The 24,840-nt window shown below is 38.2% G+C and overlaps 1 protein-coding gene across 1 annotated transcript; it reads right to left on the reverse strand.

Annotated features, from left to right (window-relative positions):
* Window positions 1-231: 231 nt before the first annotated feature.
* Window positions 232-23,721, reverse strand: SLC17A5 (solute carrier family 17 member 5). The gene is made up of 11 exons (XM_056487582.1): window positions 23,107-23,721; window positions 19,844-20,040; window positions 18,156-18,389; window positions 17,588-17,675; window positions 14,807-14,893; window positions 13,435-13,553; window positions 12,343-12,501; window positions 9,989-10,121; window positions 8,183-8,330; window positions 3,469-3,559; window positions 232-1,917 (listed from the first exon to the last, which is right to left on the reverse strand). The coding sequence occupies exons 1-11, from the start codon at window positions 23,165-23,167 to the stop codon at window positions 1,780-1,782; spliced, it is 1,455 nt and encodes a 484-aa protein (XP_056343557.1). The 5' UTR covers window positions 23,168-23,721; the 3' UTR covers window positions 232-1,779.
* Window positions 23,722-24,840: the final 1,119 nt, after the last annotated feature.

Genomic DNA, 24,840 nt, shown 5'->3' on the forward strand with positions numbered 1-24,840 from the left:
GAAAGAGTATAAATTTCATTTTACATAACGTGAAATTATTACTTTTAATACAATGTCAGGTGGAAGACAATACTTACCTCTAAAGCCAGACAAAAAACTTCTGAGGAAGGTAATTTTCCAAGAAAACATTAACCATTCCTTAATCCAGTCACCAATCTTGTTGTTCTGCATACTTTAAAAATGGTGTTCTAACTTCATGGAGATAGTCATTTTCAACAACAGATGCACATGTAAATGTTCAATCTATTTATTGTAGAAACACTGAAGACACAACATAGTTTTAACATACTCCCACTGAATAAGTACTAATTTAATCTGAACAACACATTGTTTATTGTGGAAATGCTGCAGACACAAACAGAAATTTAAACAGAGTTTAAATCCACTATCAGAGAACATGACACTTCAAGGAAGGCCAAAACAAAATGGCTCTTAAAGCTAAAAAGGAGAGGCAGATGCCATTTCCTAGAAATGAAGGAAGGTAGGCTCCACTGGAGCACTTTAGTACTGGGCTTTTCTTTTGGATTGGTGGTAATTGAAAAACCCAGAGCCCAGTGAATTTTCCTTTTTACCGAATTGCTCCAATCCAGGAACCTTTGGCACAGGAATTTTCCTTTGCTTTGTGGCTCTAACATTATTCAGCCATTTGTTCTTAACAAGGCCACTGTTTTTATAACTGTTAATCCTACTCTGTGGCATTTAAGTGCATGTTGTGCAAAGAATGCTCTTGAGTGTCAAATTCTATCTTGATAGGAGAGTAACAGCATCAGGTTATTGCACTAGTTCTTTTATACTCTAGTTTTATCTGACTAACAAACAAGGCTGTTAGAGAACCGATTTTCCTCATTATTTGCTACACTGGCCTTATTTTATTTCATTTACACTGACAGGCTGATAAACATCTACATGCAAGAGGAAAGAATTCCACTGCATTGATTAGAGGGACAAAAAATTAATTGCCAAACTGAAAGTTATTTTAAGGTAATCGTGCAGATATTCTATTTCTAGTTCACTCTTGTACACTGCCTAGATTTAAACCACTGAGCTGCACTGCTTCCTCTTTGCAGAGAGAAATAAAAAGAGGCCTATTTGAAAAACCTGCACCACAGAGGATATGTGGTTTATTCTCTCAGTTCCAATGGTACATTTACTTTTTTGTTGTTGTGTATTAGTTGTGAAGCTGTATTCATGAAACAGGGAATGTTTATATATTCAAAACTTGTGCATAAAATAGAGGTAAATCACATGCATTTTTTAGCCATCATTAAAACAATGACAAAGTAAAAGTACTATAAAAGATTATATGAAATTAAGAGATCTTCTACAAATTTTTAAACAGCAAAAAACTATCAGTTTCATAATGGAATTCAAAACACATTTTTGGGTACAGTTCTTTGCATGTCATTCCTCCTTACAGTGCTAAATAATCATTTTACTTTTTCCTCTTATCAGCAAACATCTGTCTACACACTAATCCAGAAAATATTAATTAAAAACTGGAAAGTATTAGAGCCTAGCACACTGATTTAAAATGTCTCTGATCATATATTTGATATCAAGTCCTAGCATGAAATTTCTGTAGTTAATCCAAGTAGTTTCTTATTAGGAAATAGCACACATAGTCTGTCAGATTATTTTCAGTACAAAAGATACAGAGATAATGTAGTTTAACTGAACAGCTCTGAAGACTCCTAGGCATCAGCAGGGAAGGCACTTTTCCGGTCACACAGCTCTAAGCACAACAGGACCCAGCACAGCTTTGGTATTTCAACATCTCCTTCAGTTCCTATGCAAGTGATATCCACTGACTGCCCAGTCCTGAACTTCTCCACTTGCAAATAATGCAAAGAAAATTGCTCCAAATAGATTAATAGAGGCAGCAATATAGAAAACCATCTGCCATTCTCCCACAGTATTCTGTCAAATGGGGGAAAGAAAGAAAAAAAAGATGCAGTCAATTTGTAGCTTCACACTCAAGAAAAAGTAATTTTAAAATCAATGCTATATGCCTTGCCTATTTAAATGTAAATAAATGCCATTCAGCATGATTTCACAGCAACATAAAAGCGTTATAAAGGATGAAACCATTAGTATAGTCAACTTCAGTTTTATAACACAGCTTACACAGACAGTCTTATCAGAACTGCATTGCCCTATCTAGATCAGTTTATCACCCAAGACTCAGAGCCATCAACACAAATGTGTTGATACAAATACTGTAAGGGAAACACTACCTTAGATCCAAGAGCTGAAGTGCCCTGCACTGTGCAGTAGCTATTCCTAATGACTACTATGTGAACATTCCAGATTCATAAGCTTTTTGGTCCAAACAAGGTAGCTACCTTAACTCAGATTTCAAGACTAATCCTCTAAACTCTGGAATTTAAGAAAGATCTTAATAAATGTGTAGTAAAGAACTGTGGTTTGTTTGCTTTTTGCTTTTAGTGGTTTTTTGGGCTTTTTTTTTTCAGATAAAGAAATAATATCTATAGATGTCTTAAAGGTTTGGGATTTTTTAAAGTTCCAGATGCTGCTGTAACAAACCTGTAAATGATCTTACTACAAAAACAGAATACCTGAAGAGTGCATTAGTATGGAGGGGAAAAAGCTAAACAGAACAAAAATACCCTAAAACAACCCACTTGTTAAGGTATCTGGAAGAACTTGCTTTATTGGAATCATGAATTAATGAATATTTTCTGATTGTTTTTGGTTAGAGCATGGTGATAATAACACCAAGGTCATGAACTTGATCCTCATATGGGCCATTCACTTAAGATCTGGACTAGAAGATCCTTGTGGATTTCTTCCAATTCACAATAGTCTGTGATTCTGTGGTTTTTAAAAATCCTTAGAATGACCTCCAACTCCAAAAAATTCAAATGTATCACTAAGCTTACTCCTCCCATCTCCCTTTCTTGGAAGATTTTAGAATAATTCATATGTTCACTGGAAAAATAGTAATCAAGAATTCCTCAAAAGCCCCACCTGCTTCCCTGTTCCTATCCAAATCTACATCACCTTGTTAGTCAAATCTAATACTAGAATCTAGTTTCTCATTTATCTGGCAAATGCTGACATTTAGAACTCCATACCTCACCCGACGTGTTAATTAAAGAAAACCAAGCAAGAACTTGTTCTAATTTAATAAAACAATACCACAAATGTCTCATCTAGTTGGCATTTTATCAGAGCTCTACTGTGATAAAAATATATTCATTTTATTCCTAGAGAATATAAGGGATGAGTCAGTAAAATTTTCAAGTCTTTGATCTCACCCTTATTTTCCTGATCAGAATCAGGACAATAAAAGCTAGGAATTAGGAATTAAGTAATTCACAACAATGGAACACCATTGAACAGAATGTAACCCATGTTTCATTTAAGGACTGCAGACTTGAGAAGAAGGAATTTCTATTTAACTGAGATAAAAATATAACAACTGAAAAAAACAATAAACAGACTCACATTATGAGTGAGATTTTTGGCAATAACTGGCCCCACCATTCCTGGAATAGTAGCAAAAGAATTTGTGATCCCAAGGAGAATTCCAGCATACCTGCAAAAGAAGTTGTTAATACTGCTTATTAACTTGTAAGGCTTATCAATCATGGAAACAATTTTGCCTAACCTGATTACATAGGCCTCATCTTGATCACACAAGAGAAATTAAAACACAAATATTCCAGTGAGACAGACTTGCTTTTCTTCTAATAACAACTCACTGACAGCTTAGCACATACATTTTAAAGGACAGAGTTTAGTAGTGGACTTGGGAGTGTTAATGGCTGGGTGTGATGATCTTAAAGATCATTTTCTACTTAAATGATTCTGTATGTCTCTATTTTTCAGAGGCTAGTTATGGAATTTCACTTAAATTGCCTATGGCTTTGCTCAAGATCCATAATCCAAACCCACATCCCCTTTGCTAAACCACAACCAATCTGTCTGGAATGGATCCACTGGAGCAATCAAAGATGCACTGCACGTCTTGAAGCAGACAGACAAGGAGTATGACAAAGTGCTGTTTGCCAACAGTAAGAGTTGGTTCAGGTTTCATTGCTAAAAATTTGTCTGCCAAGAAAGCAGTATCAGCAGCGTGCCTGGATATCCCCACTTACATTACAAAGAGTATATTCCAAAGATAGGAGTTCAGAGTGGTGTGGCAGTCCTTCCCTTCAGCTTTCTGTGGGTCAAGGCCAATGGGAAATGGGTCTGACTAAACCAGTTCTGCTGGTTGCTGTTCCTGCAGCTCCATTCTGAGGCCTCCTGTTCCATGAACGTGCTGCTCTCTCACACACAAATGTATGCGTATGCACCAGCGGCCATAAAAACTTGCTGGGAAAAGCTGGTAACTTGCTTAATATCTGAGTCTCAGCACCTCATCTCTAACTAATTCAAGATCTCTCTCAACATGCATGTTGCAATACCGAAAGTTTGAAACTGTACAAGTACAGACTTGTGTGAGAGACTGAAGAGAAATAAGAGCTGGATGCTCCACAGAAGTTTGACTTTATAACCATCAGGGCACAGAGCCCTGTGTTTTAGATTTTCAAGGTGGATTTGTTGGCTGAAGAATCATATAAAATACTAATAATTGCAGTTTACCACATGAGAAAGGAATCGTATCCCATTGATCATTTTAGGCTATTCAGAGTAAAATTATGTCCTCACCAATACTTACATAACAGAAACATATTTCATCTCTAAACAGAAATGCATAGGCTTGAAATTCTATTTACCAAAACAGAAGAATTCAACCATACAGCATTGTTCCAAGAGATTGCAATATTCATTCCAGTAGTATTAGAAAAACGTGTACTTTTCCTGAGTAAGGGAAACAATCTAGCCTACTAGTTGATTTTTTAAATTTAAACTCTATACTACATCTCAGTTTAAAGCATTGCAATGCTTTAGTTAAAACCTCTTTATTTTTTATAAACCTAGCATGCTGTCTTCCTATCTTGGAAAGTGGTTTAGAATTAATAGGACTTTATGAAGCTGAATGTCAAAGTGTAAAAGTTTCCCTTAGGAAAATAAGCACATAAAGCAAAACCCTGTTTAAGGCCTTTAAGTAGAACCAAATGCACTCTAAATGTCTTCAATATGTTTAACCACTACAATACTGCTAACAGACACTTTTAAAACTAAACATAGTTTAATAGTTTCTCTGGTCAACAAAGATCTATGGCAATCAATTGCTGGCTAAATGCCTCTGTTTATGCCCAGTGTTTCTGACTTAGGTTGCATTCCTGATAGTGCTCACTGTTTGATGCAGATAACTGTGATGACACTCCCTTAGCACAGTGGAAACTCCCACAAGAAAAGGAAAAGCAGAAAGTGACATGTCTGTAGAGCAAAACCAATAGTAGGCTGTTGATCAGGTACTTATGGCATAGTGGGGATAACCAAATACAAATTAACTTGCAGAGCAGTCAAGTAGTAAAATCACGAGTAAAAAAACCAGCTATGTGAAGTATTTAGTGTACAACAGAGCCACACAAATTTACAAGGGATCATGGTAACACCAATATTAAAATTTGTAATAATATAAAGATACTAAGGTAGATCTAAAGAACTAAAATATAATATATATTCCCCAAAAGAACAATATTGTCTCCCTCTTGTCCCCAACCCTTCCCCAATTCAATTCACCAATGGCATAATAAATACACGTAAGCAATCAAAACCACATAGCAAATACTGCTGTTAATTAAGCATCAGTATTTTCATTCACTTTTTTCTTGTGAATATAATAATTATTTCTTTGATATAAGGCAAGTTTTAGTAACCAAAAGGGACCATTTGCTATTCTTGGCAGCATACTTTAACCATAACTTTAAATGGACATTTGTGCATTTTGAAACTGCTTTGAATCACTTGTTTTTTCTAATGTCTTTCAGTAAATTATGGAAAATAAATATTGAGCTCTGACTAGACTCTTTACCGAGGTTTCCTTCACAATTTTATGGAGACCCTGTTCTTAGATGTCTACAATTGTATCAAGCATTTCCTTTAAATTGTGGATATCTGTCTTGATGATTTTATCCAAAAAGTTCAGACAAGTTGCAAAAAAATTAGGTGTGGGGGAGGGGGAAAGAGTCTTCTTTTTCTTCTCATCTCAGGTGTTTTTTGCATTTGTGTATCTATGAAGAAATTGTGTATGTATGTATGTATGTACGTATGAAGAAACTCCTTAGCATGACCTTTGTTACAAGGATGCACCTTTTCCCTTCTCTGTCCCCACTTGAACAGATTTACCCTGAAGTAAAGCATGCATATGCTGAACAGAAAATCACTGATTTCAATAAAACAGCACTCACCCTGACCACATCACCACCAAGGAAAGTCTTCCCACATATGCAGCCACTCGCCTCTAGAGGCAATGCTGGGCCAAAGTCCCTGAGCTATCAGCAAGACACTCACCCCTCTTGCACTCAGTGTGCTCCCTTCTGCCTGTCTGAGAGGGAAGAAGAGCTAGAGGAACTTGTCTGGTGTAAATGCAAAGGGGAAAAGCTTTATCGAGGGCAGGGAGAACAGAGTGGGATTTGGTCAGAGGGATCAGCAGCAGCTCATGTGAGACAACTACCTCTGCTTGCTGACAGGCATCAGCACTGTGTAATATTATTTTCTTCTTGCGGCTTTTTTTCAACACCTAAAATACTCTGAATACCGGAAAACTAAATTGACTCTTCAAATAAACATATCTGAAATGCAAAATGAAGTTATCTAAAATTAGAAGACATATACAACAGCCTAGCTTGGGAAACCTCCCCCATTGCCTACATACAGAAGTTCCTTGTGAGTGTAAGTCACACTGCAGTTGCATGATTTCCTTTTTCCTGTCACAGCTCTGTTGCATTCCATGGACAGGTTAAATTGCACTCACATAACAAGCACCATTTAATACATATTTCGGAAACTTAACTGTTGTAGTTCTGCAAAATTAAGCTTGAAACAGAAGTTATATAATGGTCCCATAACACCCCACATGCATGGCTTTAAGTACATCTTCAAAATTTGTAGTTACATGTAATTTAAAATAAAGCGCACTACAGAAGCTATTTTTCTTACTTTCATATTAAATTCAGCATAACAAGCTGTTTATAGCTGGCCACTGATAACTCTTCTCTTGCTTACTACCTAACCTCACTTACCAAGATTAACTGGATTCTATTCATAGAATCCACTATTTCATATCCATTTGTTAAGTCAAGAATTGTCCATGATGAGGGACGTGACTACCATCATTTCAATTGCCAAAGCCTGAATACCACCTTCACTTGGGACCCAAGGTCTTCCATAAGTTGTCTTGATGATCAGAATTTTTTATAGGTACTATTTCTGCAAAATATTTTTTTCCTCTACATTTAAAGTCTTTTAATTTTACACATTAATGCTGAAACACACTTTTCTTTGGACATAAAGTCATTTTACCCTGTTCACATCTAAGTGATATCACAAATAGGTAAATGAATGACAAAGCAAAGTACTTGACCAGTCCACCTTTAGAAGAATGTACATACATCCATGCTCTGAGAAACTGACAGATCTGCCCAATTATGAATTTGTAACACTCTGGAGAAATTACAGCCTGAAGTCTCAACTTTCCTTTCTAGAAAATTATTCATTTAAGAGCAATTGTACATACCTGATGTCACCTACTGACAAATCAGGTCAACTACTTGTAACAAGATTTAGATTCCAGAGTACAGAATGTTTCTCAAATGCAAATAATGTGCCTATATCACAGTGCTTAAATATGGTAATGTTCACTCCAGAGGTTGATAGCTCCAATGGGAAAGTTGAAAACAGTGAAACACTCAACTGTATTGTACAGTTCAAAAAACACTATGTCCTATTAAGAACATTAATCAAATGTGACAAAAATCTATCAAGTCTATAATTACAATCTGTAACTACAGGAATTATATAATTTATTACTGCAGGATTTAAACTGGAATGATTCTAAACTATTGTTTATGTCATATACTCTGCCAAACTTGAACTTTTTGGAAATACAGTGCTTAATATTGTAAACCCAAGTAGTTGTCAGTGTTTACACTTCAGGTCTGTACAGCACATGCCCCACAGCTATATTTCCAAGGCACCTCAGCAACACATTAAAAAAAAGGGTCATAAACATTTCACATGCACTAACAACAGTTTCAGTAATACTTACGAAGGTGCTATGTCCAGATGGTTGATGCTGTAGCCTGATGTACAAAATCCTCCTAGTGTCGTTGATATGGTCACGAATGCAACAGCCAGAGCGTAGTTGCAGCCTATGAATCCGGCTGCCACTAAGAACACGGCAGGTCCAATCATCCCTTAGAGACAGAAACCTCAGGATCAATGGAGGTTTAACACGAGAGGCGCCAAGCCGTGCTGTCCGTACAACTCGCAGCGCCCCCTGGCGCACAGAGCCGGCGCCGCAGCAGAAATGGCTCGCGGCGGAAGGGACCTCAAAGATCACCGAGTTCCAACCCCCCTGCCACTGGCAGGGACACCTTCCACTGGATCAGGTTGGTCAAAGCCCTGTCCAACCTGGCCTTAACCACTGCCAGCGATGGGGTAGCCATAACCTCTCTAGGCAACCTGTTCCAGTGCCTTACCACCCTCTCAGTAAGGAATTTCTTTCTATTATCTAATTCAAATCTACTTTCTTTCACTTTGAAGCCGTTCCCCTTTGTCCTATCACTACATATCCTTGTAAAATGGAAGTGCAGATGGGTTGCAAAACTGTTGTCTCAGGAAACAGCAACTAGATCAGAAATATCCCATTCCAGTGGCAAAAAAAACCACAAACTAGATAAAAAAATAACAAAAATCAACAGGCTCTGAAAATTACCTCACAAATTAATTTTATTTACTGCTATAAAGAAATTGAAGCTACATGGACACTGTGAGCCCTGGGTGAATCCAAGATAGCCGTACAGATGCGGTATCAGGCACTGGAAACAGTTTATCAGCCATCATGAGCTCATGCACACTGCTTCCTACCTGCAGTTAACTTTGGTAGCCATTTACCAGTACCAGAGCCCATTCACATCACCCTATGAGGACCTCTGCAAACAGCTCCAAGTACATGCTTTTGTTGATGAAGCTGATGAAGTTCTGCTTTTCCTAGGATAGCAACATTTTTTTTCTGAGTTATACATACAAGGGTGTGAGGCCTGCAGCCCTGCAGTAAACTGGATCACGAAAGTAGCATAGGCTTAAGACAAACAAAATGCCTGAGAATTTATTACAAGAGCTGCTTTAAAGAAAGCAATTGAATAAGCCTTGCTGAGAAGGCAGCAAGGATCACCATACAATAACTGGGCTGCAACTTTTGTGGATCCTGTATCTAATCTGTCTTTTTTTTTTTCTTCAATTTCTTCTTCCCGTCCCCTCTTCATTCAGCAATCAAGTTCTCTTTCCCTAAATATAGCCTTCTACTCGTGTTATCAAAAACCTGACCTGGCTGATCTGTTGATGATTTCAGATCATCTCTCCTCCTAGTCAGTCAAGACCATTTTGGATTCTCTTTGGTTTTTCTACTGTGGTAGCAACTGCAAATTTTACAAGTGTATTCCTATTCAGTTACTTTAGTCTTAGATAAACAAAACACTGAACAACAGAATAGGCTCATGCTGAACAATAATTCTGTCAGTTTGGTAAGCCTTTTTTGATAACAATGCTTCATTCACCCTTTTATGGTGACTTTTCACAACCATTTATATGATTGGTTTGCTTGTAGTCCAATTATCTTGACCTAAAAAAAGCTTTTGACAATCTCTTATTGTTCTCTTATCCAGTAGGCCTAGTTCTCATGGAAAAAGATGGAATTATTCTTGACACATTAATGTACAAATAAAATTGCTCCTCTCAAGCCATGCACAATGCTGCCTCATCTCACAGCAGAATGCCAGATTACTCTCCCAAGTCCTTAAATTTTCCCAAATTGTTATTATTATATGTTCCAAGAGATGATACTTGCACCTACCTATTAGGGTAAAACACTTGCGAACACAAACAGTGGAGAAGTTCTGTTTTTCCCGTAAATAATCAGCAATTTGGCCAGACAGAATTATACATAACCAGCAGCCAAAATAAGGCAGGGCAGACAAAAATCCATTCTGTTAAGGAGGTTAAAAGAAGACAGTTAAAACACTAAAAGCACAAATCAATCATGACTTAATCCATAGCTACCAATGAAGACAGACAAAAAACTCAAAGGTTTAGATCAGCAACTAGCTTCAGGAAAAAGAAAACTGTAACTGAAGGTATCCTGCGGACATTAATCTGATTGTGGAAGTTTTCAGGATACCAATATCAAAAGAGTTACTAAAAATAAGTGGAAGCTGTAAATATTATTCAGAATTTTGGAAACTATACAGAATCTTTGGGTTTTGTACTACTGTTACATGACATTATTCCTTATCTATCTGCTGAAACATCTGGTGCTGGCGGTGAACAGAGAAAAAATCTAGAACTAGGACTTTTTATTAAATCTAGGCTGGATATCCCACGATCCCTAAGCACAGTTATTCAGGATCTGATATTCCTTACACTGAAGTCACCAGTTAATTCTCATTACTTTAAACACATGCTGTTTAGAGACTTCTGCCTGATTCTACATGATTTTCTGATGAAGGGAAACGAGATACTACTAAGCTGCCTACATTTACACCCTTTCAAAGAAATATGGATAGTTACTGATAACAGTTATAATTAGACCTTATCTGTGATTAAAATGAGTATTTGAATAGAAATAGTATGACCTTTATAGACTAGTATGAAATGTGTATTTCTCAAGAAGTGAAATATTCCCTAGGAATTTTAATTTGAAATGAAACAAGAAATACATCCCCACCTGGAGTTCATTCTATCAGTACTTAAGCATGCTGCCTGTTGGATTTCAGTGCTTAGTTTTGAAAATCAATACGTAAAATTTTGAAAAATAGTAACAGTATCAGTAATTAAAAAACCTTTTTGAAGCACTATTCAAATATACAGCATTATTTTAAACTAATTTCTATATTTTAGAAAGGAAAATGAACAGCAACAGATGTATATTATTTTAAATGGTAATGCAATTTCCATCTAAATGTGTGGCAACAAAGTTAGTCCAACACTATTACACAAGCTTTTTTTTTTTATGTTCAAAACAGTCAGTACCAAAAAGAAAAAACATAACCCAGAGACAAAGGAAACCACTTCACAGCAGAACCTGTTAGCATTTTATGCAATGGTGTTTTACAAAACATGCCACTGAGAGCTGTGGTAAAAAATGACTTTCACAGATGCTGACCCCTCTTCAGGAATACCTGAAGAGGCCATAACAAGGAGCACAACCAGCAATTTAAGTTAGCTTTTTCAAGCCATTTTGCAGCTTGCCCTAACACAACCTTCTATTCTAATGCTAAGGTTTCCCATCTCTTCCTGCCAAGATTGCTGGCATCACCTCTTTCTTGCACAGCAGTCGTCTTCAGATTGCCCTAAACTAGTTTTGTTTACTAAACCAGGAATAGACTATGTTAAACTTCTTGCAATTTCTAAGCACCTTTTTATGTGAACTATACCAGTTTCTCCAGGTAAGCTACGCCATCACCAAAACGGTTTCATTAAAGACAGACCAGTACAGTCAAGTAATTGGTTTAAATCCAAATATTCCACCTTTCCCACCCCCTAATTTTTCCCAGATAAATTATTTGATTTTATAAAATTTCCTTGAAAAGCACTATATCTGAACTTTAAGATTACGGTTTTGTTTCATCCAGTTATCTTAGTAAGAAAAAGTATTTTACCTCTCCTGCTCATTGAGGAAAGAAATTGACAATCTGGAAAATTATATAATCAGAATGAAGGTTCCCTCTGGTCCCTTTCTCCCCCAAATCCCATCCTTAAAATACTTTTAAAAATGCAACTTGTCCAATGGTTTCCTTAGTTTTGTTTTTAACTGGAAATGTTCTCCTTTATGAGTTAGCAAAAGTAGATACTATTTCAGAGGCTGTAAAATTTGGTGTAAAATCTGAAATAATCATAGAAGCCATATAACAGGGAAAATATTTTTATAGTTACTGTTTTACAGTAGAGCAGTTAAAGATGGGTACCATGCATCTTCAAACAGAAAATTTAACTTGAAAGCTAGCACTAAGGTAAATGTCAAATAAGCCAAGAATGTGGAAATTATAAGGCAGGCAATATTTTTGATGCATCTGCTTAATTGTGCAGGGTTATCATTTCCCAACTATACATTTACATTCCAAGGTTCTAAAAAAGTTCATCTATTCTAAACAGCAGGTGATGTAGTTTCTTTAATTCAGAACAAAATGACTGTATTTGTACATATCTCACCTCCTGTGCATCAAATCGTAGGATTTCCTTCATGTATGTGGGCAAGAGTGTAAGAAGTGTATAGAAAGTCCAATTGTAAGAGAAGTGTGCCACAACAATAGCCCAGAGCGGAAGGGACTCCAGCATAGGACTCCAGGGAACAGATTTCTGTGTAGAAAGCTGGCAAGCAGAGACAAAGAGAAGAGAAAAAGAAGGAAATCAGGACATTGATATGAATATTTTCTAAATACAGTGTTTTTAATGCTAGCCAAATCTATGCTCATGATAAATTCTGAAAGGCAAAAAATAAGTCTCAGTTGATAGTAGCAAGTCATCAGCAATGAATTAATTACTGTCTTCAGTTCTCAACGAAGGTATACTAAAGATGGCACTGCTCTGATGTTTACTATTCCAAAGTAAACCAATTACTGTATTTTGTAATTCAAAAAATATGCCTTCCCTTGTTGAAATTTGATGTCTTCTGCTTTTACAGTAAATAATTAAATATTTAGTCACCCTTCAGTTGTTGATTTAGCTGAATCTTTCCTGCTCAACCCTAGATATTAATTTTGGCCTCCCAGCCAGCTTCACTGTAAATACATATCCCCCCAGTCATAGGAATGAATCTTACGCAGACATCAGGAACAGGTTCATTAGTATTTTCTTTGTAAATAGTAACCAGTTTCTTACTCTAGATGACATACTGAGAATGAGAAATGCTCTAAAATATTGTACTGCAAATGTTAAAGACATTATACAGGTCTGCATCTAGTACAAAATGACAGATTTGAGCTTCTTTTTTAATACAAAGCTTTTTAAATAAAGTACCTCCACAATATCTGTAACAAAAGGCATTATTATAAACACTTTGTTTGATTATTGATTTTTTTTCAGTTTACAACTGCACTATTTAATTTTTTTTTTTTTTGTTTGAAAAAATCATGTCTCTATCTCAGGTTAAGAATGTTATTCTAAACCTAAACATGTTTACATAAACATATAACAAAGCGTAACAAAATATGTAACAAACGATAAACAAAGCTTGACATTAATGACCATGTTTGTGGTTTACACTCAGACTTAAGTAGATTGGTCTCTACCAGAGTGTTGTACCTGATCTTTTAGAGAAGACAGTATATATTCTCTTTCAGCATGTGAAATCCTCCTGTGAGTTTCTGGTGTATCACTAACCAAAAACATCCAGAAGAACCACCACAATACGCCAAGTGCACCTATAGTCATGAAAAGAGGGGTGAAGAGATAGAAATTTTAAAAAAGCAATTTTATCAAGTAATATTCTCAGATGATACAGCCAGAAGTGTTTTCTCGATACTCTAATATAATTTTAATGAACATTATTTTTCTATCTACTTACAAATACTAGTTCCCCAAAGTGGCTTAACAATGCACATTTATCAATAATAAAGAATGAAGATGACTAAGCAGACTTTTTTATTTTTTTCCTTTTTTTTCCTCTACTTGAAGTTCTTCATACAGCAAGAAAGCTGTGTGCTCATACATAATTGTATTTTTCATATCAGTCACGCGGAAAAGCCACAAAAGTATATGGCTCACTCTCAGGAAATAAAAAGTTCACATTAAGTTTAATCACAAAAAATACTCTGTGCACATACACAGTTTACCACTACATGCATCTTAATTCCTGTACTATGCCTCCTTTTCTTTCTTAAGCCATCCCTAGAATTGTCATTTGAAAAAAGGTAACTTTTCAATAATCGGTCCAAATTAACTGCACTTTTACATAACTGTAATATTGTAATTTATTTCATTTTGTTCAGTTCTTTGGTTTGAATCTTTGTGATTTGTAAAAAATTTGAGATTTTTTTTACAGGAAAATGTAACTCTTGACTTATATTCTGTTTCCTCCTTTCCCATGCAGAATATGAAATGGCTCAGACACATAAACAGACCTGTAAAAAGTATTAGCTAAGATATGCTGTTAAAAAATATTTTCTATTTCAGCTTCATTCAGAATATGTCACAGTAAACATGCTATGCATTCCTTCAGGGCCCCTGTGACTGCTAGAGATTTTCCACAGTTTACATTTTAAGCAGCAGTAACTTTTCACACGTTCTCTCAAAGTTGAGGTTTATTCCTGGGATTTATTCCTTTCATTTCATTCAAAGTTGAGGTTTATTCCTGGGATTAAAGTTATTAACTCAATTTCACACTTCAGATAAGAAATTTCAGCCTGTTGTTTTCAAGTGGTGGGAGAGTTAAGAGCATTTGACTTGTACCAGCTTTTGTCCAACTCAGAGACAGCTTTGCTCACTGGAAGAAGGCTTATTTAGTCATTCACTGGAATCTACTTAGCTTTAAATATCTCTAATTGCCCAGAAAGAATAAAACAGCAACTCAACATGTCAAACACGTTTTTAAAGCTTAAAATAATTTTTAAGATATGCTTTTCAAAATGGATTGCATTTTTAATAATTAAGAAAAATCAAAACAACACAAACTCACCAAATATGTAGAACACATAAACCCAGTTCATATAGTAACAAATTAAACCAGACAGTGGCAGAGACACAACAGTTCCCAGCTGTGCACCTACCAGAAGAAAGCAAAACAAAGTGGAAAAATAATTAGATCTCCTATGGACCCCTTAAGTATAAGTACCATTTTTATTTCATTTTTCTGTAATAAATCATGAATAAATACTGTCACCGCCACTAGAGGGTTGTGCTTTGCTTTAAAGAAACACAAGCACAATGAGCTGCCTTGGCAGCTTCAAGCAAATAGAGCCATAAAGCCCTAAGAAGCCAAAGTTAGAAGGAAAGAGCAATAAAAGATAAGCATTCTTCGCACATTTGTCTCCAATAGTGATGGATCTAACACATCTAAACCAATGCAAATTAGTCAACTGCTATTGCTGCAGAACAAGAGAGAGCTGGACACAGTATAATTAAGGCCTTGGGAGTATAATGTGACAATATAGTCAGTTTGCATTTTAGTATCTCCTTCTAGCTCCACAAAATCAGGAATGCTAGAAACATGAAGCAGAAGTCATGCATATATAACCAACAGATTAAATTCCATGCTTCCTGAATGTGACAGGGTCTAGCATCAAGGGGGAAGGGAAAGATGATCAGATTCCAGTTCATAATAAAGCCAAAAGCCAGAAAGAACTATTCCTATGCTTATAATTCAACATACATTTTGCAAAGAATAAGGGTGGCAGGTGTTTCCCTTTTGAAACCTAAACCAGAAACCCAGAAACAGTATTATTTACATACTTTACACTCTACTGGTGATAAAAAGTAAGTTTTGTCTCTTAATGTCAGCTGCATGATTACTTCTCCAAACTTAATCTCAACTCAGAAAATATTAAGATTATGTTGATATTCTGGCTGCCTAGACTCCATCTTCATGGAAACAATAATTTTTATTTGAGGCAGAAAGTTCCAATGATTAACAACAAAACCACAGACATCATGCAAAATATAAATCAAAAAAACAACTACTTATCACCTCAACCACATGTTCTCTCAGAAAATCAACATGATCACAATTAAATTAACTACAGACACATGACTGCCAACGTGGAAGGAAAGGAAGGAAAACAGCCTGCCAAGATTACACAAGTTATCTTATCCACCCGTGACTGCTAACAATGGGCTGTTCAAGGCCACAGACTCTTCTCACTAGTACATTAGCATAGATTTTCACAAAATACAAAAGGACTGTTTAAAAGCTCCCAATTGCTAAATGCAGTAGAAGGAAATCCCTACTCTGCTCTGCCTAACTTGTGTGTTTGGTCTCACATGAAGACTTCTTTTAAAGTATATTTAAAGTATATTAAATATCCAGGCAGAAAACAAATTTTTTAAAAAGAGAAAGAAAAAAAGCTTTTTGATGCATTAGGTGAGTTGAAGTAGCTCTTTGAAGGGTCACTTCAACGAATGATGAGACACTTGGTTCAGAGCAAAGTGAGGAAGCTTCATCCCTCTGGAAAAAGTGAGTCACTAGACTATCTTAGCTCCTTAAGAAACTATAGCTGAAGTTTACATGGTATATACCTGTCTTCTTCATAAACCACAGATCAAATAAAAAACAGATTTATTACAAATAAGAGTGAGCAAAGGAAACCATTACTTCAGTAACTGAATAAAAAATTTGTCATCCTCAAAGAAATAATATCAATTTTGACCAGCAAATTTAGAAAAACTTGTGTTTTTCACCTGCCCCTCAAATACTGCACTGAGCAATGTGACTGACCAATAAACCCCTAAAATGCATGAAGGCTCAATGGAGGTGGGCAAGAGCAACATATCCATCAAACTCGGGGGAATAACACTGGGTGTGACCGACCACGGTTGCTGCAAAGAAGCTGATTTTATCTCAACACAAAGGGCACCAGAGGGTGGCTTTGGTTTAGATAAGCAGCTATGTGAGTGGATCAGCTGCTGGTGTAAATGTTTCTCTGCATTCAGTTCATTAAAAGTGTGGCTGTCTCACTGACTTAGCCAGATCAACACAAGGGGAGTGAATTTGTGGGTCAGTGGAACACAAAGTACAGAAGTTAAACAACAACAGAATTTCTGAGAGGACAGACTTGATTTGAAGTCAACCCAAATTGAAGTGTACTGCAATTGCTATCTTTTGCTAAGTGTCAACTTACATTTGCTAAGCGCTAACTTATATTTGTACTGTGCTTTCAGTACATTCTGTATCACTCTGCTAAATCAAAAATCCTTTGTAACATCAAGTATCTTCAAAGAAGCAAATCTGATCTCAAACACTACACCTTCCAGACACAGCATATCTAGGACAATCTCGTCAGACAGTATTTGACTCCGACTAGGAGCTCTTGCAGCAATAGACCAGACCTTGGGTGTTTTCTTCCCTAAGTTCCTCCAAGAACACTTAAAAATCCCTCCAAACCCTCCAAAAGCCAACCAAACAGCTCTATCCTGTGAGTGCCCCAACTCTTTGTTCCTAGTGCTAAATCTTCTTTACTTACAGTATCTTCTATTAATCAGCTTCACTGTAATTATTTGCACCATTTTTCACCAAAGTTAGACCCAAGTTTTTATTTATTTGTAGATAAATACCTTTTGTTAGGCTATAAAAACCCTGAATAAATGAAGAAAACTAATGGAAAGCAAGATTTACTTTAATGTTACACTTTCTGGATTAAATGCTGATTAAAATTTACAATATAAATCCCTTTGATTTAAGTCAATCCTCCCTGTTACTGCAGTAAAAATTCATAATCCCATTATCAGCGTGGGAATTTCTCACCTGCATATGAAATACTAAGGAGCTTGCTGCGTTCCAGTGGAGGAGCCCAAGAAGACCACATTGAATGCATAGCTGGGAAGGTAACACCCTAGAAAATATAATTTCATTCTGTTGAAATGCAAGAATTTTAGAACTCACTTCAACTTTACATGTTCCAAAGCATGTTTCATTAAAAAGCAGTAGTACAATCTATTAGTTTGTTGTCTAGCAAGAAACCACTTATAAAAATTGTGCAAGGCATGAGAATAAGGAGGCAGAATTAAGTTCTGCTTTTGACTCTGTATACACTGGAAAAGCAGCAACAATACAAAAACACTGTTTTGAGGCCCTAGTTTCAGAAAAATTAGAATAGTTTTTTCTCAAGCATCCTCACATTTCTTATTTGAAAAGCTTAGGCTAAAATATAGTGAAAATGCCTTAATTATTCTAAAAAACATAAAACTAAACCACTCAAATGAAACAATCTATATACTACTCCAGCATAACAACGCCCACAGAATCTAACCACTTCAATTTTAAACAAATTATTCAGACAAATTTTCAAATTACATAGAGGAAACAAGATTACCTCTCCCAGTCCTTCCAAGGCTCTGACAGCTATGAGGTAGCCAACTCCCAAATTTGCAGCTAAGGGAGTAAGCAAAGTGAATACAGAGGTACCAAAGATGCCAAACCCCAGCAACAGTTTGCCTCCAATTTTGCTTGCAAGATATCCTCCTGGAATCTGAGTAATGATATAGCCATAGAAAAAAGAACCAAGTATCCATCCCTGAGTATCAGCATCCCAAGAATACTTTTGTCCCTAAGAGGAGAAAAAAAACCCAACAAAATGCAGTAAGTTAAAGACAGCAGTTTCTCTGACCATATTTTTTATTACATTGATCTTTATAGATAAATTTCAACTTTTTTGTGACCTACTCTCTAGGGTCTCCCTCCACTACATCCATCTGTATTGCAATCAAAGTTGCGTTAAAAATCTAATTCAGGTAGTTTACATCTGTTTGGACATATCTAACCCAAGTATGTAAATCATCACTACATGAAATACAAGTGCTCTGGCCATTATTCCTTTTTGAATTCTAAGCAGCTTGGGTTAGGTGACAGTTACTGACTATGTAAATCTGCCTGAGTAAAAATCCCACTTCTGAATCACAGAGTTGACATTCTATCATGCATGCCCTATAAAATGGCTTTACCTGCAGAAAATTTATGGACCAAAAAACAACCCCCCTCCAGCCCCCCAAAAAAACCAAAACCAACACCCCAAAATCAAATAAGGAGATGCAGGTGCTTAAATTTAACATAAAGAAAGAGAGCAAGGATGGGGCTCACAAGGGTAGGTAGAATAATAGGAGAAGCACAACAGAGGGAAGACGAGTTTAGTGGACAATGTAATAAAAGTGAGGATTAAAAGTGAGACAGGAATCTACAGCTATAAAGGAAGCCAGCAGGAAGACAGGAACTGTTGCCCAGTAAAATGATTCTGAAATTTGGGATCACTTCCAAAAGACCAATTTTTCTGCATCTAAATGAGCAGCATACATTTCAAAGAAATGATGAGACAATCTTCCCATAAAGTTCACCATTGTAATTTGTTTGTGATAAATAATAAATGACCTCTAAACAAGCAAACAGAATAGAAAAAGGCAGATGGCAGGAGTGCTCAGGAATAACTTCAACTACAAGACAAGATCTATCCAAGTCCAAATTCACAAAGTTGGGGGTTTCTTTAGAACTTTTTTTTTTTTTTTCCCATGTCCGGCAGTTCAGTTAAGAAATGTGATTTTAAGGATTACTGGAAGTCAGAGATAAAGGACATAAATACAAAATGCATGATCTGGGAAAGAGACTGAAAAAGTGAAAAGAGAAATATTGCATGCTAACTTGTAATGAAATTTCATGCCATTGTGATTGTACAAAGAACAGGCAAATTGGACTGCGATGGGAGCTCTGACGCAGATGTAACACTAACAATTGGTAAGTGGCATATAAAACAGTGAGTCATGGTAGATCTACGTGATCAGATTAGTCAATTTCTAAGGAATAACAGAAAAGAGATACGTAAAAAAGCTGACCCTGAGCACAGCTCTTCTCAATTACCTAGTCATTTAAGGCTAATACTTCCCAGAACAGCTTTAAAAGGACCACTGGAAAGGCAATCCAGTAAAAACAGCCTGTTCTCTTGCCACCTAAATATGGTTCTATCTATCACAGAGTTCTAAAACCACTTTGACATGCCACGTTACAAGACCTCACCGTTGTGTTGCGAGGAGCATTTATGGCAGAAGAATGCTCTGGACACACATTGGAAGTGGTATTCTTTGCCAAGCTTGAGTTAGGTTCTACCATATCCACCAGAGCGACACTGAGGTTCACACGCAATGCATACAGGAGGAAGAACCCAAAACAGGCCAGGAGTGCGAGATTGTAGCGAGCTGAGCAGCATGCAGGGACTGAAACAACAGCAATGAAAAATGGTTAACAGACCTAACAGAATAAGAACAGCTCATAAGCAGGGTTTATTCAATAGGGGTAGAGTCTGAAGCTGGCTGAAAAAAATTTTAAAACCCCACTTTCATACTGATGTGCAAAGTAAATGTAATCCTCATTTAGACAACAGGCAGCTATCCATGCTACAGTGGTGACTGCAGAGGATGGGTAATGTGTGGTCTGTGGAAATGCATTTAGAAACATAGCTTCAAAAGTCCTCTCCAAAATACTGTAATATTCAAGACAGAATTTCACAGTTAAAAAAACCCCAAAAAACAATTAGTGGGAAGCCTGTAATATACACAAAAATGGTTTCAAGAAACACAAATACTCCTAAAGTAGTGCTAAAGAATGGTCATTGCTACTTCAGGCTATTTTCTAGGACAAATTTTCCTTCTATAAGTTTGCTTGCAAGGGAACATGCATTTGCTGACAGCTGCCAAAACTACCAGAAAGGGGAATGGCAAACACTGTGCTGGCACTGTGAAACAATAACAGGTTCACAGCTGCCCAGTACACCCTCTTGGCAGTCACAAGACAACAAAGGAAACGAGTCCTAAGATTCAGCATAAAATTGGTGTCGTGACATTAAGTCAACTCTGTCAGCTGTTTATACACAGAGAGCAGACTATGGACTGTAACAGTTATTGATTTCCTACAGTAGTACACAGCAGCATTTGGCAGAGAGCATTCATCAGTGCCAGAAGATCCAGATCAGAGCTGAGCAGTAAGAGTTTCAATCTCTATAGCTCCTCTTTATGAACTGGGAATATCTGAAACTACTGAGCAGGAATGTCAATTTGTTGAGGAACTATTTGAACAAGCTGCTGAATTTTCAAATGGAGCATAGAGGTTCTCCTCTTGTGAGAGAGCAACGTTACTAATGGGAAGTTTTATAACTTGGATGTCTGAAATTCTAGGAAGGCTGGAGATCAGCAGATATTACATCAGTTTACATCAGTCTACAGTGATCTCATCTTTCACTACTCAGAGTTCAAATGACGAATAGAACAAGTACATCTATGAACAGGACTGACCAGAGCTTCATCTGCTACTGTTATGTCACTTGACTGCATTTTCTGATTTTCAGTAAGAAACAAAGGACATGCCCTGTGGACAAGCTGATGAGATACCTTCCCCTTCCCAGGAACTTCCCTGAAACAAGGAATGAGCCTATGTGATTTTATTTTTTTTCAGGGGAACACCAACAGAGTTGTTAAAGTGACACAGCGATGCTGTACTTGCTATGCTAATTTAATAAATAAATAAAAATTTATTTCATTATACATTAAATAATAAATAACAAGGCTCTTGTACAAATATGCAAAACCCTTTCCAGACCTGTGGTAATTACAAGTTTTGTCTCAGAAGCATTTGAAAAAGCCATCCTGGATTTTTAAATGACATGAGGGAGAGCAGCCAAGATTTTATTGCTTACACTAAAAACAACATGCACCGAGAACAGGAAGTACTTACTACATAAAAACTAGTCAAGCAGCTTTGTTGTTTAAAAAGCAATTTGCTTTAAGTAGAAAATGTAAACTCATATAATTTATAAAAATGAATATAATTACAGGTAAAGCTACTTAACTGTTTCACTTCTTGTAGTTGCTGGGGTTAGACAATAATAACAGAAAGCTGAATAACACACTGATGATGTAACCCTTCCTCGGAAATGCAGATTAACTGGAATATCCATTATTTTTCCTTTGTAAGACTTACAGGTATACACCTTGCATGGAGAGCAAGCTCCACAAAACATATGTGCAAGAACTTAAGGTCATTAATGTCAGATTTTTTTTTTCCCCAACTCTAAATGTTTTATTAAAAAAGCTAACAAACACATAGAACTGAAGTCTGAAGCAAATAGTTACACAATTATTGGTTCCTTATCATTCCATCATGTGTACGTGAAATACCTAAGAACCTTAGAAGAAGAGAAGAGAAGACTCAAGAAGATTACAGGTGTGTTTCAGGAGAGTGCTACAATCAGAGACACATTCACCCCCTAAAATTTAAAGCAGCTAACCAAAGTTTAAAGCACTGGGGTCAAAGTCTTACCTTGACTAGCAGTCTTTGGTCCTACATCTGTATCTAATTCTGATTTCAGGGGCATGTTTTAAAGCACCGTAGCTGTAACCTAACAAGATTCTTAAACTGCAGTTCAAATTTAGGTCTGTGCTGCAAGTTGCACGGCAGTTGAAAGGAAGTTGCTCGTCTGCAATAGTTTTCCTTGTGGGTGAGGTGAGCCACCTCCAGCTGGAGCCTGATGCATTGTGCAAACTTAAGAACATATTGCTTTAGGAAGTCTTGAACTCAAATTTCTCTCCTTCTGGCGCTTTTTTTAAAATTTTTTTTTGTTGTTGTTGTTGTAGTCATTTTGCTTGCAGCCTCCCTTGAGGCAGTTGCACATTTGCTAAGCAGGTTAGAGCACTTCTGCATGGCATGCTAAAGAACCTAAAAATCTTGCTCTATTCTTTATAAGTTGCACATTCTAGGAAGCAAAACAGCACAGATTAACATGCGGGCTCTGTTGATAAGCTCTGGCAATATATCGAGCCTCCTCTCCTACCTTCGTGCATCATTTCACCTTCCTTCCTCTCCATACTCGTAACAAGCAACTAGTCTTACTCGAATTCTGCCTTCATTTGAAATTTTGACACAATCTCGGTGGACCCCGGTAGTTTTTAATATTTGGACCGGTATTTGGGCTGGAGCCGAGCGAGGGCAGGTGTCGCCACCGACAGAGCCGAGACCGCTGTCAGGACTCGGGGCCGTGCCGGATCCAGCACCGCGGCTTCCCCGGCACCCAACGCCGCTAACGCTGCGGGCGGGGGCGCAGCCCCCGGGCCCGTCACCGCTTTTCTCCTCACTGCTTTTCCCGTCACCGCTCCCCCCCGTCACCGCTCCCCAGTCACCGCTGCCCCGGCACGGCGGCACCGACCCCCGGGCCCCACAGCGGCGCTCGCGGCCCGCGCCTCCATGGCAACGGGACGCCGCCACACAGGGGCGGCTGCCGCTCGTCTCACCCGTGTCGGGCTGGGGCTCCTTCAGCAGTGGGGTGCGATCCTCCCCCTCCTCGGGCTCCATCTCGCTGCTGCCACCCGGACCGCGCAGCGCGCTCAGGGCCAGACCGCCCGGCGCCACTGCTGCGCCGGCAGGGTGACCCGGCCCGGCTCGGCTCAGCTCAGCTCTGCCCGGCCCGGCTCAGCTAGGCTTCAGTCTCCCCCGCCGCCGCTCCCCGCTCCCCGCCAGCTCGGCTCTGCCCCGCCGGGGCCGGGCAGCGGCGGCCGCAGCCCCCGGCGATCATGTGACGGGAGGGGCGGGCGGAAATGGCTTCAGCGCCACGCTGCAGCCGGGCCGCCCTCGGCCGCCATCTTTAGTGCGGGCGGCCGCTCCCTCATTCGCTCCCTCTCTCTCTCTCCTTCCCGCTGGCTGACGAGGCCGCACGAACGCGCCCACAGGCGGGCGGACGGTGTCGCTGTGCGCGATGTCCCGAATGCTGAGGAAAATGTTCCTCTTAGTAAGGACAGATCTATTCAGTTTGATTCACCACAAGCGGCCGCTCCTTAGTGAAGGCGAGGGACAGGCGCTGGGTCTCTCTGTAGCTACCGAACTGATGTTTAACGATAAATTGCAGTATCTGCAGCAGTCTTTTGCTCTGTGTGTGTCTGCAGTGTGCAACTCCTGGAGTGAGGTTTTAAAATCACGGAATGTGGAGGTGTTGGAGTGGACCTTACAGATCATCTAGTCCCAACCTCCCCTGCCGTAGGCAGAGACACCTCCGACTAGACCAGGTTGCTCAAGCCTTACCCAGCCTGGCTTTGAGTCCTGCCAGGGCTGGGGCACCCACAACACCCCTGGGTAACCTGTTCCAGTGTCTCACTACCCTCACACTAGAGAATTGCTTCCTACTATATAATCTAAATTTCCCCTCTCGCCAGGTATACCCATTGCTCCTTGTCCTGTTACTGCAGCTCCTGACAGAGTCCCTTTGTGGCTTCCCTGCAGGCTGCCTCCAGACACTGGAAGCTTGCTGTGAGGTGTCCACACAGTCTTCTCCAGTCTTCACAGGGAAGGTGCTCCAGTTCCATTATCAAATAGGTGTGAAAATGCAGCAATATAGATTAATAAGCACTGTGGGATATGTAAAAGAGCTTTTCCTCTTGGAATCGGTGTTTTCCAACCTCAGTCAAAGCTAACAGCAGAGTAGAGATCTTTAAGTTTTACAGGCTGTTTTCTACATGAGAACCACCTCCACTCACCCTTTTCACTCATCAGCCTTGGCAGGGTTGAATGCTGAATCATTTTGGTGATGCTGCTGGTCATCCACTGAAAGCTTTGCCTTTGCTTATATGCCCACGCCATCCTACTGGCGTGTAAGTAACTGCCTGGAAAATTCTGCCTACTGGAAAACAGAAGAATGCAAGAGATTCCTGGCAGCATATTTATCTATATAATTTCACACAAGGTAGATATATGAGCTTGCAAGTATCAATAGAACAGCTGTGGCTGTGTGCCTATCATACATTTACATCTATGTGAAAACATGAAGCAAATCAGTGCTCTGTTCTGGTTCTGAAATTTAGCCTGAGGGTCTTCTGTGAGTCAAACTTACCTGCAAGCCATTCTTACAGGCAAAATTAAGGGAAGAAAACATAAAGAGAAACAAGTATCAAACATACTTTGCATAATTTTATGAGAAGTGGTGATTTGGTTTGTAGTACTCAAACTTCAGTTTTGCATTTCACACATGCTTTACG

This window comes from Oenanthe melanoleuca, chromosome 3 (genome assembly GCF_029582105.1).
Source record: "Oenanthe melanoleuca isolate GR-GAL-2019-014 chromosome 3, OMel1.0, whole genome shotgun sequence".
Lineage (NCBI taxonomy): Eukaryota > Metazoa > Chordata > Aves > Passeriformes > Muscicapidae > Oenanthe > Oenanthe melanoleuca.